The sequence below is a fragment of the Dendrobates tinctorius genome, unplaced genomic scaffold (genome assembly GCF_039654945.1).
Source record: "Dendrobates tinctorius isolate UK_male_01 unplaced genomic scaffold, ASM3965494v1 ptg000103l, whole genome shotgun sequence".
In the NCBI taxonomy this organism is placed as follows: domain Eukaryota; kingdom Metazoa; phylum Chordata; class Amphibia; order Anura; family Dendrobatidae; genus Dendrobates; species Dendrobates tinctorius.
This window is the reverse complement of record NW_027361771.1, coordinates 998,643-1,018,219: the sequence shown is the minus strand read 5'-3', so window position 1 is coordinate 1,018,219 and position 19,577 is coordinate 998,643. Positions and strand designations below refer to the sequence as shown.

The 19,577-nt window shown below is 46.5% G+C and overlaps 2 protein-coding genes across 5 annotated transcripts in view; one reads left to right on the top strand and one right to left on the bottom strand.

Moving 5' to 3' along the window:
- Positions 1 to 1,175, bottom strand: part of ACOX1 (acyl-CoA oxidase 1) — a 39,242-nt gene extending 38,067 nt beyond the window's left edge. For all 3 annotated transcript variants that reach the window (XM_073587906.1, XM_073587907.1, XM_073587905.1), the window contains exons 1-2: positions 1,034 to 1,175; positions 362 to 521 (exon numbers count right to left, since the gene is read on the bottom strand). In XM_073587906.1, coding sequence (XP_073444007.1) covers positions 362 to 521; positions 1,034 to 1,142 — 269 coding nt within the window. In that variant the 5' untranslated portion in view covers positions 1,143 to 1,175. The remainder of the gene's footprint in view (positions 1 to 361; positions 522 to 1,033) is intronic.
- A 21-nt stretch (positions 1,176 to 1,196) lies between these two features.
- TEN1 (TEN1 subunit of CST complex) overlaps positions 1,197 to 19,577 on the top strand; it is a 41,740-nt gene continuing 23,359 nt past the window's right edge. The window contains exons 1-2 of one of the 2 annotated variants that reach the window (XM_073587908.1): positions 1,197 to 1,343; positions 17,341 to 17,450. In XM_073587908.1, coding sequence (XP_073444009.1) covers positions 17,362 to 17,450 — 89 coding nt within the window. In that variant the 5' untranslated portion in view covers positions 1,197 to 1,343; positions 17,341 to 17,361. Of the gene's footprint in view, positions 1,344 to 2,750; positions 2,820 to 17,340; positions 17,451 to 19,577 lie in introns of those variants that run through there. The other variant, XM_073587909.1, reaches the window with a different exon arrangement.

Here is a 19,577-nt window from a genome sequence, read left to right as displayed (position 1 = left end):
GCATCAATGATGCAATATACTGGACAAGTGACCACAATAGCACATCACTGGTCAGAGATGACATGTCCATATAGACTTTACCCCTGCAGTCAGTGATCGGCTGTCGTGTTGGCATATGACTATTGACTGAGGGTCCCACTGATCACAAATATGTGGGTCCTATATCCCTGTGTGACTGGAGCGTCGGTCAGACACGCACAATGCGGCTTTGAATGGAACTGCACCGAGCGCCCTTGACCTCTTCACTCCGATCTCATGATCTGTGGGGCAGCGATCAAATACTTTACACCTGACCCGTGCTATTAACCTGCACGATATCCTTATATAACCTTTTTATGACGTCAGCCTGCAGGTTTCTTACCTCTTGAACCAGTAGATTTCCTCCGGGTCTGATATTCCATGTTGTCGCATCTTCTGGACCATCTGAGAACTTTTCTTGATGGCCAGCTCATAGCGTTCGCTGCGGGACAAGAAGTTGGGGTCTTCATGCTGGAATTCCGGGTCACTGTCCACTAGGTTTTCTACAACAATATCATTTTACAACGGTCAATATATAAGTACGGCGATAAAGATGACAGTCTTATAATGGCACATAACTGATCTGCCACCCTGTGTTTAAAGGGCCACACACCTGATATGGTCTGGGCCGCTGCTATAAAAGTAACCCAATGGTCGCCATGAAAACGTCAAAGCTTTTCAAACAAGAGATCGAATTACGTCCCTTAGATGACCACCGATTTCCGAAAAATCCTCTACGCAGGAATCAAAACCCTTTGGCACCGCTCAGAGCCTTCACCTGCTGGAAATGCATAGGTTCATTCAATCAGTGGTGTGCCAGAAATCTCTGAGCGCTGCCAAAGATGGCAGAGGCTTTTCTTTCTGGAATCAGTGGTACCTGGCACATATCAGGATATGTGGACAGGAGATCCCCTTTAATTCTACTGTTCAGAAGCTATGAGTCAGATCATGCAGCCAGCAGGTACAAGGAGGCTGTGCCATGCCCCTGCCAAGCACTGACTGCCACCATCCCCACCAATCTCTCTCCGCCTGCGGGTCCTCTCCGGGCCCCCATCCAGCACATAGGTGATGGTCTCCGGGTTGAAGGAGGCGGCGGCCCTCTCCCTGCTCAGGTCGGGATTCATCGCTCAGCAGCTGTCACTTCTGCAACTGCCCACTGTCGGCCTTTACCCCCTATTACATGTTGTGACAAGGCTGCGCCGCCTCCCGCATCACGTGACCAGAGCGGGCGCGGAAACTACAGCTTCCGAAATGCACCGAGTCTGCACGCCTGGCCAGTGGCCAGTACATGCTGAGAGGCAGCGTGCACAAGCCTGATACCTGCAGTAAGTAGCACGCACTAACCGAAGGGAAGCAGAGCATGCATAATGCTTGACTGTGCCCCCCAACCCGAGCTGTACAGAGCCAATCCCCCCACACCCATAAACCTTACAGGGCCACGGAACCCCCTTAAAAACTAAGGTTTGCAGCCCCCCCCCCTTAAACTATATGAAACAGAGGACCCCCCAGTATAAGCCATACAAAGCCAATACCCCCCCACAGCCCGTAAGATGCCGCTAACCCCCCTGCATACTGTACAAGGCCCCCCTAAACCATATGAGGTCGAGTACCCCCCTCTTTTATTACAATATAACAATTATCCACTGTTTCTTGGTATGGAAAATGTGAAATAACTAGACCCCACTTTCTTACTGCGCAGCTCAAGTGTCAGTGTTTAAAAGGAGCCCGTCACCTCAGAAAATGCTATTTACCTGTAGATATAGGGTTAATCTGCAGTTAAAAAGCGTTACAGTGCTGCATGGGCGTCTTACCGGCTTTCAGTCATGTGGTCGTGCACGGAGCGGGTATAGTGATTGCTCGCAGCGCCGCTCGCTATACTGGGAGCCCCTGCACACTGACAGATCATTCTGCTCAGCAGGCTGCCTATCAAAGTGACGAGGCCATTCCTATGGATGCCACTCGCCATGTACTGAGTAGCGACTGTAGCCGCGCTGGGCACACTCCATGACTGAAAGCAGGCAGCTCCTGGGAGGAAATAAGTTCTTATTCTCCCAGTAGCCATGTGTTTAGTAAGGCGGCCGGTCGGCATTGTATGACATCACTGTGCACATGTTCCATCTCATGTCACTTCTTTTAACCTCCTCAGTTTTCTGAAACCTTAGGGTACGTGCCCACGAGCTGGAGATAGCAGCGCTTTGGACATTCTATTATAGAAATTTCTGTTGCGGAGACTCCGCAACACAAATTGACATGCCACGGCTTGTAAACCCACACTGCGGACATGGGGTATCTATAAATCCTGTGCTTGTATCGTAGAACGCAGCGTTTTGGAATCAGCACAGGCAAGCTGTGTTCAAAACACTGTTATTCCAAATCATGGTCACATATACTTCAAGTGGTTAAAATAAGAGCTCATTGTTAGGCGTCGGGTTCCTGCCTCTGTACAGGAGGAATCCCAAGCCTTGCCTTCTGCGGTCTCCCATTCAGTCCCGACTGCAGAGGAGGCTGCTCAGCAAAGGCGTCGATCCCGACGTCTTGCTCAGGCAAGTGCTGTTGGGTTGGTTGCTGCCACCTCTGGTTCAGCTGTAGCAATCCGCACTAGTCAGCAGTGAACAGCTCCGGAGGCTAAGTCCGTTTTGCAGCCTACTGAGCATGCCCGTGGGGCGACCTCTCATTGGAGTTCGGAGGTCACATGCTCAGGTTCTCAAGCAGCTTGGATTGGACCTTCAGGAAGCTCCCGGAAGGACGCTGCTTTAAAAGGCTTGCATGGCCTCTCCGCCATGCGCTAATATAGACTCGTGGTCAGTGGTATGTGTGGTGATGGATGCATGAGACTGGTGACTGACTTCTTGAGACTCCCTCCCTCTGGTTGTGCTTGTTACAGGGTTAAGGTATAGAGTCAGCGCATATTAGTGGCATTGTCTAGCGCCACTGTGCTATCCAGTCACAGCACGTCACTCAGCACCATTTTGAATCTTTCAGTCCTAGGCACATTAGTACTGCATTTAGCAGCTGCATCCGCCAGTGCAGCGCCGTGTGCAAGTCTAGCGCTTTCCTCCCTAGTCTGGGTGGTTAGTGGCGTCCGTCAGAGCGGTGCAGTGGGCACTCGGTGCACTATAGTTCTGATACCCAGCCGCGGAGCCAAGCACTGGTGGTCTAGAGGGACTCTGTCTCTGGGGCAGAGTCCCGTGACCCTGTGACCTTGTAGTAGTGCTCACCCTGCCGAGCCCTGTGAGGTTAACAGGCTCCGGCGTTTGTTTCAGCGACTCTGTGCAGTAACAGAGTTCGCTCTTGTACACACCGGGTCAGCGGTTATCCCGCCGGTGTTCAGTCAGTACACTGCGATATAGTGTCCGCCATTACCGAGCAGCAGTTTACCATCTCTGCACGGTGGACTCTGGGTTGCGATCACACTTTTTCATATTTTATATTTAGTGCGATCCGCGAACCCTAACACTCATACTTACATGCAAGAAACTCGGACGAGTCTCGCACATCAATACCCAGAGCTTTCAGCTGCATGTATTTTTATGCAGCTGAACAGTCCGATCCAAGTGCCGGCGACAGTGCCGGGTATTGACGTGCGGGACTCGTCCGAGTTTCTCACATATGAGTATGAGCCCTAACTCAAATGGTTGTTTTTCAGGTGGTTTCTTTGTTAGCTGCTCAATGTATATACAGCTCTGGCAAAAATTAAGAGACCACCACATCAATACCCTGTCATGAGAAACCCATTCTCCAGACCTGAACCCCATTGAAAACCTCTGGAATGTAATCAAGATAATCACAAGCCATTAAACAAAGAAAAACTGCTTACATTTTTGAGCCAGAAGTAGTGTGAAAGACTGGTGGAAAGCATGCCAAGACGCATGAAAGCTGTGATTAACAATCATGGTTATTCCACAAAATATTGATTTCTGAACTCTTCCTGAGTTAAAACATTAGTATTGTTGTTTCTAACTGATTATGAACTTGTTTTCTTTGCATTTGAGCTTTGAAAGCACTGTTTTTGTTTTTTTCATTTTGACCATTTCTCCTTTTCAGAAAAAAACAACAAAATTTGTTGCTTGGAAATTCAGAGACATGCTGTACGAAGTTTGTAGACTAAAAGAACAATTTACAATTTACTCAAAAATATGCCTATAAAGAGAAAAATCAGACAACCTGAACATTTGAAAGTGGTCTCTTAATTTTTGCCAGAGCTGTACTTGAAAAAATAGCGTAAAGATGCCAAAGATGGAGCTGCTGCAAAAATGACAGCAAATCTGCCAGCGAAGATGCTTCATAGAATTGTAGAGTTGGAACGGACCTCCTGGGCCATTTGGTCCAACCCCCTACTTAAAGCAGGATTCGCTAAATCATCCCAGACAGATGTCTGCCCAGCCTCTGTTTGAAGACTTCTATTGAAGGAGAACTCACCACCTCTCGTGGCAGCCTGTTCCACTCATTGATCACTCTAACTGTCAAAAAGTTTTTTCTAATATCTAATCTGTGTCTCCTCCCATTCAGTTTCATCCCATTGCTTCTAGTCTTTCCTTGTGCAAATGAGAATAAAGATGATCCTTCTACAATGTGACAGCCCTTGAGATATTTGTAGACAGCTATTAAGTCTCCTCTCAGTCTTCTCTTCTGCAAGCTAAACATTCCCAAATCCTGCAACCTTTCCTCATAAGTCAGGGCTTGCAGACCGGTCACCATTCTGGTTGCTCTTTTCTGAACTTTCTCCAGTTTGTTGATGTCTTTTTTAAAATGTAGCGCCCAAAACTGGACACAGTATTCCAGATGAGGTCTGACCAAAGAGGAGTAGAGGGCAATAATGACTTCACGTGATCTAGACTGTATGCTTCTGTTAATACATCCTAAAATTGCATTTACCTTTTTTTGCTGCTGCATCACACTGTTGGCTCATATTCAGTCTGTGATCTATTAGTATACTTAAGTCTTTTTCACATGTGCTGTTGTTTAGCCCTATTCCTCCCATTCTGTATATGATTTTTTATTGCCCAGATGTAGTACTTTGCATTTTTCCCTGTTAAAAACCATTCTGTTAGTTGCTGCCCACTGCTCCAGTTTATTTATATCTTTTTGAATCCTTTATCTTCTCTAGTATTAGCTATCCCTCCTAGCTTTGTGTCATCAGCAAATTTAATCAGTTTACCCTCAATTCCTTCATCTAAATCGTTGATGTAACGAATGGAAGCGGAGGCAGAGATGGTGAAGTTCACATTCGTTTTTATTTTTTAAGTGGAACCTCAGGATACTGATATGCTGTGGAAGCAGAGAGCATTAGACAATGTACAGAGACTGCAGATGCAGCGCAGACAGGTTAGCATGAGAACCGGATGTAGCAATGATAGATACTCGTTGCTCCGGCACTCTCCCTATGGAGGAGAGGCCAGAAATAGCAGCCAGTGCGCTGCCATTGGTTGATTGCATTTTTTGAATAATGCACGCCGCCCCTTTAAGAAGGCAAGAGAGCTGGCGGGCCCTAATAGCCTTAGCTACAGATCTCCTCACAGGATGCCAGGAGGAGGAGGCAGTAGGAAGGACAGAATGCTGAGCAGCAGCATGAGAGGCTCGAGGTGAGTGCCCAGAACGGAGAGCAGCGGCAGGCCTGGACGCAGCGCTAGGACGGGGGCAAGGTGTAACAGCGGCAGACCTGGGCGCAGTGTCAGGAAGGGGACCGGGTGTAACAGTTGATAAAGATGTTGAACAATACAGGGCCCAGGACAGTGCCCTGTGGTACCCCGCTTGAGACATTCTTACAACTGGATGTGCAGCCATTTACGACCACTCCTTGGGTCCGATCACTAAGCCAGTTATGAATCCACCTAACAGTTGCCTTGTCCATTCCATACTTAGCCATTTTTTCAATAAGGATTGTGTGAGATACTTTGTCAAATGCTTTGCTGAAGTCAAGATATACTATATCTACAGCATTTCCCTGATCCACCCAATCAGTGATTCTGTCATAGAAAGAAATTAAGTTAGTCTGACATGACTTATTAGTTACAAACCCATGCTGACTCTGTTTAATCACTTCATTCTTATCCAAGTACTTACATACATGTTGTTTAATAATTTGTTCAAAGATCTTTCCTGGTATAGAAGTCAGACTCACCGGCCTATAGTTGCCTGGGTCCACCTTCTTCCCCTTTTTGAAGATAGGAACAACATTTGCTCTTCTCCAGTCTTCTGGGACTTCTGTTCTCCAAGAATTTTCAAAGATTATGGAGAGGGGTTCAAAAATTTCTTTAGCTATCTTCATCAGTATTCTGGAGTGTAATTCATCTGGACCTGGAGATTTAGGTTAGCTAAGTGTTTCCTCACTATCTTTCTGTTTATAGATATCCTGGATTGTTCTATTCCCTTAATAGGACAGTGAAGAACAGTTGATGTTACATTTCCTTTCTGAGAGAAAACAGATGCAAAATAGGAATTTAAAAGTTCGGCCTTCCCAACATCCTGTCTTACCATTTCATCATTTTCATCCTGTAAAAATCCTATAGCATTTTTGACTTTTCTTTTACTTTTGACATATCCCCAAAATCCTTTATTATTGCTTTTGACGTCTCTTGCAAGCCTCAGTTCATTGTCAGCTTTAATAATCTGATTTGTGCCCTGCAAGTTCTGCAGACAGCATTATATTCTTCTTTAGATATGCTAGCGATATTGCTATGTGTGATACTTACCTCCGACCGGCTCCATCGCTGATCGCGCAGCTCCATTTCTCGTCGGGCGCTTCCTGTTGGGCTTCCTGCTGGCGCCGACAAGCGACGCGTGGACACGGACGGGAGGACGTCAGGATCACCGCGTCTGAAAGGTAAGTAACGACCGCTGTATCGCTGCTGCATCGCTGTGAGACCTGCCTGTGTGGCAGTTCACTAGCGACCATTTAGCGATGCACCAGCGATCCTGACCGGGTCGTATCGTGGTCGGGATCGCTGGTGCATCGCTAAATGTAAAGGGGCCTTTACCCAAACAGTTTCCACAGAACTCCCAGTCTCTGAAGCTTCAATCTCTGTGCAGATAAACGCATTTCTAACATACAATGCGACACCTCCTCCTCGTTTATCAAGTCTGTTTCTTGCAAATAAGTTGTATCCTTCTAGCCTTGTATTCCAATCATGTGTATTGTCCCACCAAGTTTCAGTGATTCGAATGACATCATATTTCTTTTCCTGCGTTAGTAGTTCCAATTCTCCTTGTTTGTTGCCCATGCTTTGTGCATTAGTATAGAAACATTTTAGTTTGTGATTGGTTTCTCTTTCTCCAATATTTTTATTAATTAGATTCTTTTGTCTTTGTTCTTCCTTTCCACTTCTAATAGCAGAGTTCTCAATAGCATTTGTCAGGTGTATGGCTTTTTCTGGTCTTTTGCTTCCCTTCCCGCATTATTCTAGTTTAAAGCTCTCCTTACAAGTGTAGCAAGGCGATTTCCAAATACATGTTTTCCAGTCTTCGTAAGGTGCACCCCATCTCTAGCAAGTAGTCCATCGCATAGGTAATTCACTCCGTGATCCAGAAATCCAAATCCTTGCTGACGGCACCATCGACGTAGCCAGTTGTTCACCTGCAGAATCTTATTCCACCTCCTTGTTCTATGGCCATCCACTGGGAGGATGGAAGAGAAGACCACCTGCGCTCCCAGTTCTTTCACTTTCTTACCTAAGTTTTCGAAGTCACTGCAGATGGTTTCCAGGTCGTTTCTTGCGGTGTCATTTGTCCCCACATGTATTACCAGGAATGGGTAGTCATCTGTAGGTCTGAAAAGTCCTGATATCCTGTCAGACACATCTTTAATTTTTTGCACCTGGAAGACAGCAGGAAAATGACAGCTGCCCTTTTTCCTAAGTGAAAAACTTGACGCTGCGAAAACGTTTAAAAATCGTGTACAGAACACCCCCCATGCATTCCTATGGCATTCCACACATGCTGTGCTAATGCTGCCCTTTTTTCCGCGGCGGAATCGCATCGCGGAAAAAAACGCAGCATGCTCATTCTTTTGTGCGGAATCGCAAAGAATTGCCGCGATTCCGCACTCATAGGAATGCATGAGAATCGCTTACTTCCCGCATGTGGCTATGCCCACCATGCGGGAAGTTAAGCGTCTCATGTGCGGTTGGTACCCACGGTGTGGAGGAGAGGAGACTGTCCTCCAGGCCCTGGGTACCATACCCCTGTAAAAAAAAGAATAAAAAATAAAAAATCGGGGTATATTTACCTTCCGGCGTCCCGCGCTGCATTCCCGGCCTAAGCGTTCCTAGTAATGCTTGCGGCACGGTCCTGTGATGACGTAGTCTCGCGTGACTCTAGCGGTCTTGCGAGATCGCTATAGCAACGCGAGACTACGTCATCACAGGTCTCGCAAGGCATTACTGGGAACGCTGAGGCCGGGAATGCATTGCGGGACGCCGGAAGGTAAATATACCCCGATTTTTTTATTTTTTTTAGCATTTTAACATTCTGTCTTTTACTATTGATGCCGCATAGGCGGCCTCAATAGTAAAAACCTGGTCACACTTGTCAAACACTATGTTTGACGAGTGTAACCAACCTGTCAATCACATTCCAAGCGATGCTTCAAATCGCTTGGAAAGTGCTTGAATATCGCACGCGAAAATCGCGATCATAATCGCAGTGAAATTGCGCGGAAAAAAACACGCGATTTCTGGGAAGGAGTCCGGTTTTTAGTGTCCGGAATAAAACGCTACGTGGGCACATAGCCTAAGAGTCACACGTGTGCTGACACCACTGAGAAGAGGAGCAGAACGGCGCTGGATCCGGGAGAAGGTGCCGGTAGATGAGGATAGTAACTCACTCACTCTACATACATACAGTGGATACGGAAAGTATTCAGACCCCTTTAAATTTTTCACTTTGTTTCATTGCAGTCATTTTGGTAAATTCAAAAAAGTTCATTTTTTTTCTCATTAATGTACACTCTGCACCCCATCTTGACTGAAAAAACAGAAGTGTCGAAGAGAGGAGACTTTTAAAGAGAACCTGTTAGCAGGATTGTGCACAGTAACCTACACACAGTATCCGGTCGGCGCCGTTATACCGATTAACCCCTTAACGACCGTCGATACGCCTTTTGGTGGTAATTAAGGGTACTTAAACCACAGCGCCGTTAATTAATTAACGGCGCTGAGGTTTAAGGTTATAGCACCCCCCAGAGTCGGAATTTCTACTGAGTCTTGGCTGCCGGGGGTAGCCGAGACCACAGAGAACAGGATTCGGGTTGGTTTTTGCCGACCCCAGTATTGCAATCGCTCTTATTAACGGCATGTACTTTCTCTCTCCTGATGTTGTCGCACATCAGAGGAGAGACAAATAAGGTCCCCTATCCCCCCTCAGTACCTCCCGGTGTCCCTTGACCATCCTGCTTCACCCCACGGGCGTCGGCGTCTACTTCCGGAAAGAAAATGGCAGGAGCATGCGCAGTGCGCCCGCTGAGATCTGGCGGCTGGCACCCGGCAACAATAGGAGATTTTCCCTATTGATTCATTTTGGTCACTGTGATAGACCCTATCACAGTGATCAAAATAAAAAAATAGTAAATCAGTCCCCCCTTTATCACCCCATTAGTTAGGGAAAAATAATAAAATAAAAAAAGTATTTTAATTTTCCCATTAGGGTTGGGCTAAACTTAGGGTTAGGGTTACGGTTGGGGCTAAAGTTAGGATTGGGGCTAAAGTTAGGGTTAGGTTTGGTATTAGAGATAGGGTTGGGATTAGGCTTAGGGATGTGTAAGGGTGTGTGCACACACTGTGGATTGTCCTGCGGAATTTTCCACGCGGATTTGTGTAAATCCACAGGTAAAACCACAGGTCAAAAGACCTACGGTTTATCTGCAGATTTTCTGCGGTTTAGCCTGCGGGTTTCCCCTGCGGTTTGACACCTGCCATGGAGCAGGTGCCAAACCGCAGTGGAAACCGCACAAAGAATTGACATGCTGCGGTTTTGAAACCGCAGCAAATCCGCGTGGAAATTTCCGTGCCGTGTGCACTGCGGATTTCATTTTCCATTGAATATAAAGGTACTGTACTCCGCAGCAGAAACTGCTGCGGATCCGCAGGACCAAAACCGCTGCGGATCCGCAGCAGAATCCGTAGCGTGTGCACACACCCTAAGAGATAGATTTGTAGTTAGGGTTATGGTTAGGGTTGGGATTAGGATTAGGAGTGTGTTGGGGTTAGTGTTAGGGGTGTGTTGGAGTTAGAATTGGGGGTTTTCCACTGCATAGGCACATCAGGGGCTCTCCAAACGCGACATGGTGTCCGATCTCAATTCCAGTCAATTCTGCATTGAAAACGTCAAACGGTGCTCTTCCGTGCGCCAAAACAGTGGTTTACCCCCACATATCTGCGCACTCGGGACAAATTGTACAACAACTTTTGGCGTCCAATTTCTCCTGTTACCCTTGTGAAAATAGAAAATTGGGGGCTAAAAAATCATTTTGTGGAAAAAAAATGATTTTTTTATTTTCACGGCTCTATGTTATAAACTTCTGTGAAGCATTTGCGGGTTCAAAGTGCTCACCACACATCTAGATAAGTTCCTTGGGTGGTCTAGTTTCCAAAATGGGGTCAATTGTGGGGGGTTTCCACTGTCTCGGCACATCAGGGGCTCTCAAAACGCGACATGGCGTCCAATCTCAATTCCAACCAATTCTGCATTGAAAAAGTCAAACGGTGCTCCTTCCCTTCTGAGCTCTGCCGTACGCCCAAACAGTGCTTCCCCACCACATATGGGGTATCGGCGTATTCAGGAGAAATTGCACAACAAATTTTGTGGTTTATTTTTTCCTTTTACACTTGTGAAAATAAAAAAATGGTTCTGAAGGAAAATGTTTGTGAAAAAAAGTTAAATGTTAATTTTTTCTTTCCACATTGTTTCAGTTCCTGTGAAGCACGTAAAGGGTTAATTAACTTCTTGAATGTGGTTTTATACCTTGAGGGGTGCAGTTTTTAGAATGGTGTCACTTTTGGGGTATTTTCTGTCATATACACCCCCTCAAAGTGACTTCAAATCTGAGGTGTTACCCAACTATTCCTTCCCCGGCAAACATGGGACGCAGCCTCTACAGTTTTGGACCCGGCTCAGTACAAGTACCCGCAGCTCGGTCTTCCTCCTTACACTCCCCCTTTCCTTTAGCTCGCCATTCCACGGGCGAGAGTTCTTGCAGTAGACGTTGACACTCTTCTATTTCTCAAACAATCCGTTTCCAAATAAACTGATCCTGTTCATAACGAGTGGGAGGTATCCCCGCGGTCGTCCGTTCAGTGCGGCGTAATTCAGGTTGAGTGGTAGAGTCGGGTTGGATGGTAGAAGACTGGGACACGTCCGGTTCCAATAGAGCAGCCACCTCTGGAGTTTCGGGCCGACATACTTCCCCTGGACTGGCGGCCGGTGAACTCTCCAAGTCTGAGGATGATGCAAATGGTTCTTCCTCATCATAATCGGAAGTTGTGTGAAAAGGTGCCTCGGTGGGGATTGGCTCTCTCCTCTTCAGGGTCCCATGACTGGCAAGGACGCAACATGTTGCGGTGGACTACTCGAGTAGGTGCTTCTTCCTCCGCTTTGGGTTGAACTTCATATACTGGACCAGCATTGTGAACTCGGCTTTTCACCCGATACAGAGTTTTCTCCCATCGATATTCCAACTTGCCTCATGGCCTCTTGTCTCGGACCAGCACTCGATCTCCTACTTTAAAAGCTGTCCCTCGGAGGAGCGGTGCTTCGTGGTGCTCAGGCTCTTGGAACTTAGTCTGTACCCGCCAGTGAAGAGTCTGCAATCGGTATCTATGTTCTTGGACCCAGGAAAACACACCCGTCTGGGGTAGTCTTCTTCTGGGTCCAGCTCCGTGATTTGTTGTCCGTTCCGCCAAAATAGAGTATACAGGGTGTATCCGGTTGTACGGTGCACCCGGTTGTTGTACACCCAGACCAATTCAGCCACATACTCAGGCCAACGGGCTTTCCGATCTTCCTGCAAGGTTCTCAATATCTGAATCGGCGTCCGGTTGAAGCGTTCACAGGCTCCATTCCCTTGTGGATGATAGAGTGTCGTTCTTGACTTCTCAATTCGATACAGACGATGTAACTCCTCCATAACCTGGCCTTGGAAGCAAGCGCCTTGATCAGAATGAATTTGCTTCTGGCATCCGTACACTCGAATGAAGTCTCGAAAGGTTGCCTGTGCAGCAGGCTCGGCAGTTTATTCCCTGGTCGGAGTGACCACAGCAAACTTGGTAAAGTGATTGGTCATTACTAGACAATGTTCATATCCAAGGTGAGCTCGACCCACAATCAAGTAATAGATCATCAACAACTCTAAGGGGGCAGAGGTCACGATAGTCTGTGTGGTGGCCCTCTGCTCTGGAGGTTTAGCCAGTTCACAGCTTTGGCATCGCTGACAGGCTTTCTGTACTGCAGTCTTCAAGCGAGGGTGATATACCAGCTTCTGCAGCCACTGGAATGTCTTTTCCGGACCAAAGTGAGCGCCTCTATCACATGGGCATCCGTAGCCACTATGCTGATCAGCTTCTCGGGGAGCACCCCTTGCCAGGTGATCCCCAGTTCTCGCACCAACTGCACTTTTCGATACAGCAAGCCGTCTCTTAAATGAAGCTTCTCCCATTGTCGGAGGATCTGCAGCGCCCCCGGGGACAAAGCACCCCCTTCATTCCGGCTGGGGAGCCGCTTCAATGCCACCCACTGTCTCAGTTGGTCCAGTTCTTCATCTTCCTGCTGCAGCTGCACCCAGTCATCTCGAGGTTGTCACAGCACCTGTTATCCAGACACCTCACCGATCTGTACCTGCGTTGCCGCCAATGACCTGGCGAAGTCCCGGAAGCCAGGAATCTCTTCTGCCTCTAACTTTTCGACCTGGACGCTCATGAGTCACTCGAGACAGAGCATTGGATTGTGTATTTTCAGTTCCCTTCCGATACTCAAGCTTGTACCAAAACTTCGCCATACGGGCCACCCATTTTAGCTCCAGGGCTCCCAGTTTGGCATTTTTCAGGTGAGCCAAGGGGTTGTTATCAGTTCACACCAAGACTTCGGACCCCGACAGGTATTTAGCAAACTTTTCGGTCATCGCCCATACCAGTGCCAGCAACTCCCAATTGAAGGAACTGTAGTTATCGGGGATCCGTTCGGAGTCATGGAGGGATCGGCTTGCGTAGGCAATCACTCGTTCTTTCCCCTCTTGCATTTGAGATAGCACGGCCCTCAGCCCATGTAGGCTCCAGTCGGTGTGCAGAATGAAGGGATGGGAGAAGTCTGCGTAGGCCAGTATTGGAGCTTCTGTCAGGGCCAACTTCAAAGCCTGAAAGGCCTCCTCTTGGCTACTTCCCCACTGGATGGTCCAATTCTTCGCACCAGACAGCACTCCTTTGAGTAACTCTAACAACGGATTGGCAATGCGAGTGAAATTCTTCACGAACCTTCAGTAGTATCCAGTGAGCCCCAGAAAGGCTCGAACATCCTTCGTCTTCGGCCCCAGAACACTTTGCTGCCACCAGCTCCTCATTCTACATTAAAATCAATATCGGGTCAGGAGCCACCCCAAAAGGTAGTGTAAATTTTAGCGTGAGGAGTGTGGCGGTATGTTATAGAGCAAGGAAAATGAAACTAGTAAATTTTATAGATTTACTCCAGGAAATATAGGCAGTGTTTACAAAAATATTAAAGATGTTACAAATGAGACAAGATACAATATATACAGGCAATTACAAAATAAAATGGATTAAAATAAGCGCTTACACTTATAAGTCCATGGCACGCTGTGTGGAGGAGGGGGGAGGGGCGCCTGCCACAAGGGAAAATGGTCTATCAGCACAGCTTTCTAGCTGTCATCCTGGGTGAATGACAACTTCCTAATTGGGCATCCTAGCATACTTTCTTTTGGCTGACCTCACTGGGTGGGCGGAGCTAGGGAATGTACTCCCCTTTTGAAAGTTACTAGAAAACTTATGTATGCCATAACACTGAATCCGAGGCTCACAGCGTGTTGACAGAAGTATTATGTTATCTCTTGTGAATTTATGTTTCTATCGATAACAAACAAGAACTACCTGTGGGCTAGTGGACGGCGGGAACCCTTTTTTCTCGATTCCTGATGGGCACATAAGCCAGGACACGCTGCTGTGGGTAGCTCTAATTATGCAGATGCCAAAAATATAAGTTTCCTGCCTCTATGACTAATCTTCGTTATTATATTCTAGTTTGATTAGATACTTCCTGTTTGAGCTGGCCAGAAGCCACATTCTCGAGGAAGGGGGAAAGAGTGGGATCGAATTACACACAGGCAGAGAGACTGCAGCTATGTGCCATTCCAACAGGGAGAAAGAGGGAAAGGGTTGGACGCTGCAGCAATGAGAGCTCAGTGTGACACTGCAAACGTGATGGGGGAAGTGTACATAGAATGTAAATATATACATATTTTCCTGACAGCGTGTGGATTTTTTTTTAAATGTCAGTGACAAAAAACGGTAATAAAAAAATTACCATGTTGTGTTTAAAAAAATGCACCATAGGTAAAAAAAAAAAAAAATCACCTTGTGAATGAGATTTTAAAAATGTCTTTCGTTTTGCGGTTATTGTAAAATGCTTTGTTTCTGAAATAATATAGAAACGCTATGTGTGAACAAGCCCTTAGTTATATTTTAAAGGTGTTGTGTGCATACTATGTGAAAAGTGCGGTTGGAGCAGATGATCTACCCCATCACCTTGTTGCCTGTGGTGTAATCTTGTGTTATTTTCTCCAGTTTTAAAGGGGTTGTCCGGGCTTTTCACAATCTCAGTACATATCTGGGCTGCAGAATTTTGACAATAAGTAATTTACTTTCTGTCACTAGTTTGGACGGTTTTCTAGATATTCTGAACAGAACGTCCAAGGCGGGGTGTGTTATGGCATTGAAATGAGAACTAGTCGTAACCTCCTACTCTACTCCAAACATGCCCTCTATAGTAACAACCCCACTCTCCATAGCTACAGGCCCTCCCCGTCCACATGAAGAAGCCCTCATCACACAGTAACAAATCCTCCCCCTCTAGCAGCCTCACTGCAGAGAGCAGCTGCTCCTCCCACAGACACACACTGAACAGTGTTCTATGGAAAGTGATACTAGTGAGGAGGAGGGAAAATCGTCCTGTATTCTGGGACAGGCTGCTCCCATCAGTATTTGTGTCATTAGAGACACAGTGCTCACACATACACTGCACCAAATCTGCTGCTGTGTGAAGACATCAGTGACACAGAGCTGTCTCATTCACACAACAGAGGCTTTGTCACCCAACAGATTACATCAGTGACTGCCATCCCCTGTGCAGATTAGAAGCTGCAGACCCCCATCACTGGCCATCACACAGTCTGTTCTCACTGCTGCCAGCAGCCTGGGACAGTGAGGGAAGGAATTACTGATAATGAGTTATGTATTGTACTCATGGAGTGGCCCAGAATACAGGACGATTTTCCCTCCTCACTAGGTTCACTTTCCATAGATCACTGTTCAGCATGTTTTTGGGGGAGGAGCAGCTCTCTGCTCTCTGCACTGAGGCTGCTGGAGGGGAAGAATTCGTTACTGTGTGATGAGGGCTTCTTCATGTGAACGGGGAGGGCCTGTAGCTATGGAGGGTGGGGTTGTTGCTATAGAGGGCATGTTTGGAGTAGAGTAGGAGGTTACGACTAGTTCTCATTTCAATGCCATAACACACCCCCCCCCTTGGTCGTTCTGTTCAGAATATCTAGAAAACCGTGCAAACTAGTGACAGAAAGTAAATTACTTATTGTCATAATTCTGCAGCCCAGATCTGTACTGAGATTATGTGAAAAGCCCGGACAACCACTTTAAGGCTGAACCTGGCGAAATTGATGGTTTCGGCCCACCCTATAATGTGTAAAGGGGAGCCGGCCAACTGATGGTTAGGGAAGATGTTGATCAGGAATGTGTGATTTCAGTCTGATCGCATCGTTCTCTTGGAGAAAAGCTGATGGTAAAGATGTGTTAGGCGTCAGGTTTCTGCGTCTGCTCTGCAGGAATCTAGAGCCTCACATTCTGCGGTCTCCTGCTGTCAATCTACTGCAGAGAAGATTACTTTGCAGCAGACCGCTCCAGAGACTAAGTTCCTCTGTGCTCCTACTGGGCATGCTCACGAGACGATCTCCCATTGGAGATCGGGAGTCATGTGCCCAGGTCCTGCTCCAGATCTCATTGGTCCATCTCGGAGATCTGGAAGGACCCGCACGGCTATAAAAAGCGCGCATGACCGTTTGGCCATGCGCTAGTATAGACTATACTTGCTATGTGTGAATGGTGACTGATGTATGTTTCTGGTGACTGACTCATTATAAAACCCCTTCCCTCTGATATTACGCATGTGGATAGGGAATTAGTTTAGCAGTCAGCGCCAGTCAGTGGCAAGCCTTAAGCCACTGTGCACACCGCACCGCTACGCTAGTGTCCGACATTGCGCTTGCTTTCTGGCTTTGTCGTCGAGCGGCAGTGCCCTAGCCGCGCTGCAGTTGCAGCCCTTCTTGGTGCTCGCAGAAGCAACGCCGCACACACGGTAGGTCTAGAGGGACGCAGCTCCTCTGTCTTGGGTCCTGCTCCTGTGACCAGATACCGTGTGTGCTTTTACCTGAGGCCTGTGTCACTAACAGGTTCAGCATTTTGTATGTTTTTGTTGCGGCACCTCTGTGTGTGAACAGAGCCCGCTCTGCACACTCCGGGTGAAGTTGAACCCGTGCGCGTCATACCACCATATTGCTCCTCTGTCATTACCTAGCAGCGGTGTAACACCTACTGCACGGTGGACCCCGAGCGGCGAACGCACTTTATTATTTATTTTTATTTAGTGCGTTCCGCCGTTCCTAACAAGATCTCTGTCAATGGCTTTCTCATAGAGAACATAGGAGTGAACATATGGGAGAACCAGCCAAGATGGCTGCTGGGCTAACAGTCGGCTGAAGCATCGTTTGGCTAATAGCAATCTAATGTGTATGGTCGGCTTTATAATGACTGCTCACAGCTGACCTTTACATAGAAAGACATGTTATTATTGTGAACCAGTGAAAACTGCAAAATTTTATTGTGTTTTTTTACGATAATTCGGGAAATTATTAACTAATAATAATAAATTATGGTAAACTGAAAAAAGTCACTCAAAAGTCTTAAATGCATGTAGCATAAATACTTATAAAGTAGCAAAAAATAGCACTGTTAGATAAGATGCATACTGCTAGTAATGTTTATTGATATAATGGGTAGCCTTTGACTTGTGTAATGTAATGTGAGCCTTGCTTTGTAGAATAAGGGGTAGACGAAGAGGATGCTTCCAGCTCCAGCGTTGTATCACTATGTGTGGGAGATCAGCTCAGGAGACGTGTCTGCTGGATCCACCGTGAGGACGTTCGGAAGGTTGGAAGCTCTATCTTCTATTATATAAACCTTTTGTTACCACAGTTTAGATAAATTGATTTTCTGTTTTTTCTTACTGACTGCAGGCAGAATGCTATATACGGTAAAGCAAAAGGCAGTGTGACCTTTAATAATGTTAATATGGTAAAAGTAATCTTTATATAGTGCAGCGCATTTCAATTCAACAGTTCATATACAACAGTGATAAGTAACAAAGTTAAAGATAAAACAATAATTAAAGCAAATATAATTATGACCATTCTCGTAAGAGCTTACAATCTACAAGTGTTATAAGTGGTATATTTAATTTTAGGAACCTGACCCATTCGTCACCAGCGTGGTTCCCTTTAATGTGAACATAACTTCTTTATAACACTTAGATATATAGGGCTTCTTTAATGAAAAAAACAAAAGTGTTCTTCAACATCAGTTTTACATGACTTTGGATGTATTAAAGGGGAGTTTCTATGAATTAATACCCTTATCATCTTTCATAATCTTCTTTTTGTCTGCTTCCATGTTTTCATTTTGACAGAATCCTTGACAGAATATCTCTTCCCTTCCCACATTTACAGCTGACAATATAATCAATTTTCCCTTCCTAGCAGAGGCTCTGCTTTTTCCCTGACGAGCAGGGCAGAAATCGATGGCTATTACTATTGGTCGAGTTTCCATGAACAGGATATTAGTATTCACTGATCTGTCCGTGGGATGAGAAACTGAGCCTCTGATTTGGCTCATTTGCTGGATGTGCACATTGCTATACTCTTTGCACACCAGGTGGCGCCATACTATGTAAGTGAATGTCTTAAAGGGAAACTGTCAGCAGGATTGTGCATAGTAACCTACAAGCAGTAACCTACAAGCAGTGTCAGGTCAGCGTCCTTATACTGATTAAAATGATACCTTGGTTAATAAAATCTGTCTTGTGGTTGTTGTTTAATCTTTATTTTCAGTTTTGAGTTAATCATATGCTTGTGCTTCGGGGCGCCATGTGGGAGTCTTCATGTGGTACTCTGCTTAGGTATTCATACTGATGGCTTATGGCCGGTCATTGATGAATATCTAATCAGAGCACCACATGAAGACCTCCTCACAGGCCGCCCTGGAGCACGGGCATATCATTAACTGAAAATAAAGATTAAACAGCAACCACAAGTCATATTTCATTAACCAAGGTATCATGTTAATCAGCACTGTGTGTAGGTTGCTGTGCACAATCCTTCTGACAGGTTCCCTTTTATTCTTTACTGAATTATTTTTTACCAGCATGCAAATGCTGTTACGAATTGTGCAATGCTCTAGTAAATTAATATGTAATAGTTGGACACTCACTTTAATGTACCAGCCAGCGTCTCAATTATATGCTGACACGTCTATTAATTCTCTGGGAGTTTAAAGGTTTACTTCCAGAATTGTATTATTTTTCACAAAGCACAGTAAATGAGTTATTGTTAATATACAGACAAAGCCCAACATAACGTTTCTTTCTTATACCTATGGGCCTATTTTTATCAGCTAAAACTACATTTCCGAGCAGCATTTGCTATTATTTTGTGAGGCTAGAAACCTCCAGTAGCTGAACCCTCAGGACCGCGACGACGAACCTCCCCCTAGGCGAGCTGACCAGGTGGACCACCCCCTATACAGGGAGTGTTAGGGGCAGACCCAAGGGAGACTATCGCCGCGGAAGCTGATACCTGGGGACAACCGGAGGATGACGTAGGCAGGGGAAGGACTGGAGACCCGATGGGAGATGATGACGGCCACAGGGGAGACTGCTGTAGCCGCGAGGATGGAGGTGACCCACCAGGAGGGATGCAGGAACAGGTAGACGAGGACAGGAATGGAGCAGACCTGAAAAGGAACACGAGAGGGTAACTAAGAGGCAGACTAGCGAAAGTCAGGAGGAGTGCAAGGCACAGAGACGGACGGAGCGCTAGGAAGCGTGGACCCGATGTCAGATCGCGAAGCACAATTGATAATCAGGCAGGGAGCTTAGGGAGAGGCTGCCTGATATAGGGCACGCAGGTGGACTTCCGGGTTAGGGTGAGGCGGAGTCTAGGAGCCGAGGGATAGGACGCTTGGTCTGGGGGGCGTGCGCCTGCGTACCTGGGGAGGAGCAGA